Below are 3,705 nucleotides of genomic sequence, written 5' to 3' on the forward strand. Positions count from 1 at the left end.
CACCCAAGCTCTCTGCTAGGAGCCCCCAGCTCTTTATTTCCCATCACAAGGTCTTCTACAGCTGCTTCCCCACCCCCCCGCCCGACACCGAGGTTGCCCTCCCCCGGCTCCTCTCCTCCTGCGCTGCCCACCCCCCACCAGCTGCAGCCTCTAGGTCTGGAGCCTGCATCACTCCTACCCGTGACACCCCTTGCCCGCAGCTTGACCCCCAAGTGATCGTCCTGCCCCCAGCTCCATCCTCTCTGGACCTCCGCCATGCCTTCTCCCATCTTCCCAGCTGGTGCAAGGAGGCCCCTCTGCTGACTCGCGGGTCCCTGTCACCGGAGCTTAGTCCTCACCTGTGGCCACTCCGCCTTCCCTTCTCTTCCCCCCTCATCTCTCTTGAGCTTTGCTTGGGCCCTAACTCTTCCCTGACTTCGCAGCACGTGATGGCAGAGACCCCCAGCCCCATGGCCAGGCCTGGGGAGCCTGGTGCTGGGGAGGCCCAGGAGGAGGAGGAAGTGGAAGAGCGGGACGCTGTGAGGTCAAGGGCAGAGATGCTAGAGCAGGCCCGGGAGCTGTTTCTGCTTTGTGACAAGGACGCCAAGGGCTTCATCACTCGGCATGACCTGCAGGTGAATCCCCAGTCCCGAGAGGCTGCCCCAGCCAGGGGCTGACCTTGGCTGCTCAGCCCTGGCATCCTTGCCCGGCTAGGGTCTGCAGAGCGACCTGCCCCTCACGCCTGAACAGCTAGAGACCGTTTTCGAAAGCCTGGATCAGGCCCACACAGGCTTCCTCACCGCTCGGGAGTTCTGCCTCGGCCTGGGTGAGCTGAGCCCCTGAGGACCCTCCCTCCCCCCCCACCCCCTTGTGCACTGAGAGCCCAAGGGCCCATGTGGGGCCCACACCAGACACAGATGGCAGATGTGCCTCTCTGTGGCCTCCCTGCGGAGCACAGGCTGCTATCAATACACACATGCCCCAGAGGAACCCCCCTCATTAGTGCAGCTGACCCTCCTGCTCCTTGACCCCTCACTTCTGTGCCAAACCCAGGTGGGGCTGGGAGCCGGGCTTGCTCCATGCTGTCCCGGGTGTTACCTCCCATTTCTAAACTAAGCTTCAGGCCAGAATAAGGAAGAAAAACAGGAAACTGGGCTCAGAATATGGACAGGATGTGTGGGTATGTGTGTGGGGGGAGAGTGGTGGCCTAGCCAGGGTGCTAACACACAGCCTTGGTAACCTCACCTTCCCCTGTCCACAGGGAAGTTTGTGGGGGTGGAGTCAGCCCAGGGCTCACTGCCCTTCCAGGCTCTAGAGGAGACCTTTGAGTCAGGCTGGTCAGATGTGCAAGGCACTGAGGGCTCCCTGGAAGAAGAGGAGGAGAGATTCTGCCAAGCGCTGGAGCAGCTGGGGGTGGCCCCGGTTCTGGGCGAGTGAGTTGGTGCTGACCCGGTTCCCAGTTCCCTCCTCTACTGTCCCCGCTGTGCATGCTATCTGTCCATGACCCCCACGTGTCTGTTCCAGTTCAGTGGCTCTCTCTTAGCTGGGAGACACTTGGGAGGGGCTGAGCGTGATTTCCCGCACAATTTGCATTTCAGAAGGGCAGCCGACAAGGCTGCGGGAAGAAGGGCAGGCGCCTGGCCCAGCCCTGTGTATATACAAGACACCCCGCTGCCCCACAAGCCCTGTACACACTGACCCCAGGCAGGGACAAAAGCACCCCGGAGAGGGACACCCTGTATGCAGCAAACGTGGCTGGTCTATCCAGGGCTGCAAGTCTCCAGAGGACTCAGCCTTCGGGATGGGGTCGGGGAGCCCCCGCTCCAGTTTTAGCCCCCGCCCTCCCCCTGCAGGCAGCGAGCGGTGCAGACGCTCTGGACCCGGTTGCAGCGCGAGCGACCCGAGCTGCTGGGCTCCTTCGAGGACGTTCTGATGCGCGCGTCCGCCTGCCTGGAGGAGGCGGCCCGAGAGCGGGACAGCCTGGAGCAGGCGCTGCGGCGGTGAGGGCTGGGGCCAGGGAGAGGCTTGGGGCCAGGTGGCTGGACTTCGGGAGGCGGTAAAGGCGGGGCTGGGGTCTGTAGTGCCGGCAGGCTCGGGCAGCTGTCTCACTCCCGGTCCCCCGAAGGCGGGAGAGCGAGCACGAGAGGGAGGTGCGGGGTCTGTACGAGGAGATGGAGCAGCAGCTACGCGAGCAGCGTCGGCGCCTGCGGAATCAGGTGGGCGCGAAGCCCCCGCCCCCGCCCTAGCCCAATCCCAGGCGCGCGTGTCCCCCTAACTCCGCCCTCCCTGAATTCGTTCCACCCCGCCACACCCCCGGCCCCGGCCCCTCCACCGCCCTCTGAGGCTCAGGGGCTCCCCGCGAATCCCAGGAGCTCCCCCGGGAGGAGCGCAGAGGCCTCCTGGAGCTGGAGCTGCAGAACCGCGAGCAGGAGCTGGAGCGTGCGGGCCTGCGACAGCGGGAGGTGAGTGGCCGCCTGCCTGCCCCTGCCAGGGAGGAGTGCGACCCACCCAGCCCAGGCCCCGCCGTCCCCCATGCACTCCCCGGTGTATTTGAGGTCCCCCGTGTCTCAGTGCCCGGCCCCGGAATTGCTGGGAGTCGGGGTAAACGCAGCACCCCGAAGAAGAGGTGGAGGGGTCCTCGCCGACTCGGATGCCACCTTACTCGCCAGCTGGAGCAGCAGCTGCAGGCCCGGGCCAGCGAGCAGCTGGAGGCGCAGGCGCAGAACGCCCAGCTGTGGCTGGCCAACGCGGCGCTGAGAACTCAGCTGGAGGGCGCGCAGGAGCAGCTCCGCAGACTGGAGGGCGAGGCGCAGGGCCGCCGGGAGCAAACCCTACGGTGCCTGGGGGTGGTGGTGGGGGGAGGCCCACCCCCCCGCAGCGGGCCGGGGAGCGGGTGGGGCCCGACCGCCTTGGGGGCCCGGGTCTGGGGCACTTCCATTCCCCCCCCCGCCCCCCCGCCATGTCCCATCCCTGCCCTCAGGGTCTGCATGGGCTAGGGTCGTGGGACGCCCCAGGAGCCTCCCTGCACCCTGGTCACCACCTCCCTCCCTCAGAGAGGTGGTCGCAGTCTCGAGGAACATGCAAACGGAGAAGCTCAGTCTCCGGCGACAACTGGAGCTCCTCAGGTGCCAGAGGGAAAGGGGGTGGCACAGGGGCCGCTGTTCCTGACCACTGCCTCATCCCACTTGGCAGGGGGGTGTCTGTCCTCCATCCCTCACGCGGCAGCTCCGGCCGGACACCCCTCCTCTGGTCTGAGGGAGAGCAGAGCCCACATGCCCTGCCCCGGAATGCTGCCTCTTGAGAGCTTAGAGCCCGAGGACTCCCCTTCCCTAGGGAGCTGAACACCCGGCTTCGGGACCAGAGGGACGCCTGTGAGGCCAAGCGGCTGAGCAGTGGTCGAAGGAAAGCTCTGGCCGTGGCCCGCTTGCCAGGGTCCACCTGCTGCTGCTGCTGTTGCTGCTGCTGGGCTCGCCCTCCGAGACGTGGCTCTGGCCCCCTTCCCAGTGCCCGCTGACCATCCCCAAGAGACTTGGAGAAGCCGCCCCTTGAAGGTGGTGCTTCGTGGCTAGGTGCTGCCCATCCAGCAGACTGCCTCCATGCAGACATGAAGGAACTAATGTAGGAGTGCTGAGTCTCAGGTGCCTTCCTGCTGGTCCTCATCCTGTCCCCATCCCATCAAACCCATCTCTGACCAGCAGAAGAACTCCCTCCTCCTAATAAAGTCCA

The 3,705-nt window shown here is 65.7% G+C and overlaps 1 protein-coding gene across 3 annotated transcripts; it reads left to right on the forward strand.

The window, feature by feature from the left end:
- Positions 1-216: 216 nt before the first annotated feature.
- On the forward strand, positions 217-3,705 carry LOC111149815 (calcium release activated channel regulator 2B). 3 transcript variants are annotated; one of them, XM_022507104.1, is made up of 9 exons: positions 217-614; positions 694-805; positions 1,241-1,412; positions 1,833-1,979; positions 2,105-2,195; positions 2,349-2,441; positions 2,649-2,815; positions 3,033-3,104; positions 3,313-3,705. In XM_022507104.1, exons 1-9 carry the CDS (start codon positions 429-431, stop codon positions 3,491-3,493), a joined length of 1,221 nt encoding a protein of 406 aa, XP_022362812.1. In that variant the 5' UTR covers positions 217-428; the 3' UTR covers positions 3,494-3,705. The 3 variants fall into 3 exon arrangements, with proteins under 3 accessions (XP_022362812.1, XP_022362809.1, XP_022362811.1); XM_022507101.1 differs by having other exon boundaries at positions 415-614; positions 703-805; XM_022507103.1 differs by lacking the exon at positions 2,649-2,815 and having other exon boundaries at positions 415-614; positions 3,033-3,380.

This window comes from Enhydra lutris, unplaced genomic scaffold (genome assembly GCF_002288905.1).
Source record: "Enhydra lutris kenyoni isolate GAN:26980312 unplaced genomic scaffold, ASM228890v2 scaffoldscaffold22, whole genome shotgun sequence".
NCBI lineage: Eukaryota > Metazoa > Chordata > Mammalia > Carnivora > Mustelidae > Enhydra > Enhydra lutris.

Coding starts and splice junctions, on each gene's coding strand:
- LOC111149815 (XM_022507104.1), top strand. CDS start 429: ATGGCAGAGACCCCCAGCCCCATGGCCAGGCCTGGGGAGCCTGGTGCT. Junction 806..1,240: donor GGAGTTCTGCCTCGGCCTGG/GTGAGCTGAGCC, acceptor CCCTGTCCACAG/GGAAGTTTGTGGGGGTGGAG. Junction 1,413..1,832: donor GTGGCCCCGGTTCTGGGCGA/GTGAGTTGGTGC, acceptor CTCCCCCTGCAG/GCAGCGAGCGGTGCAGACGC.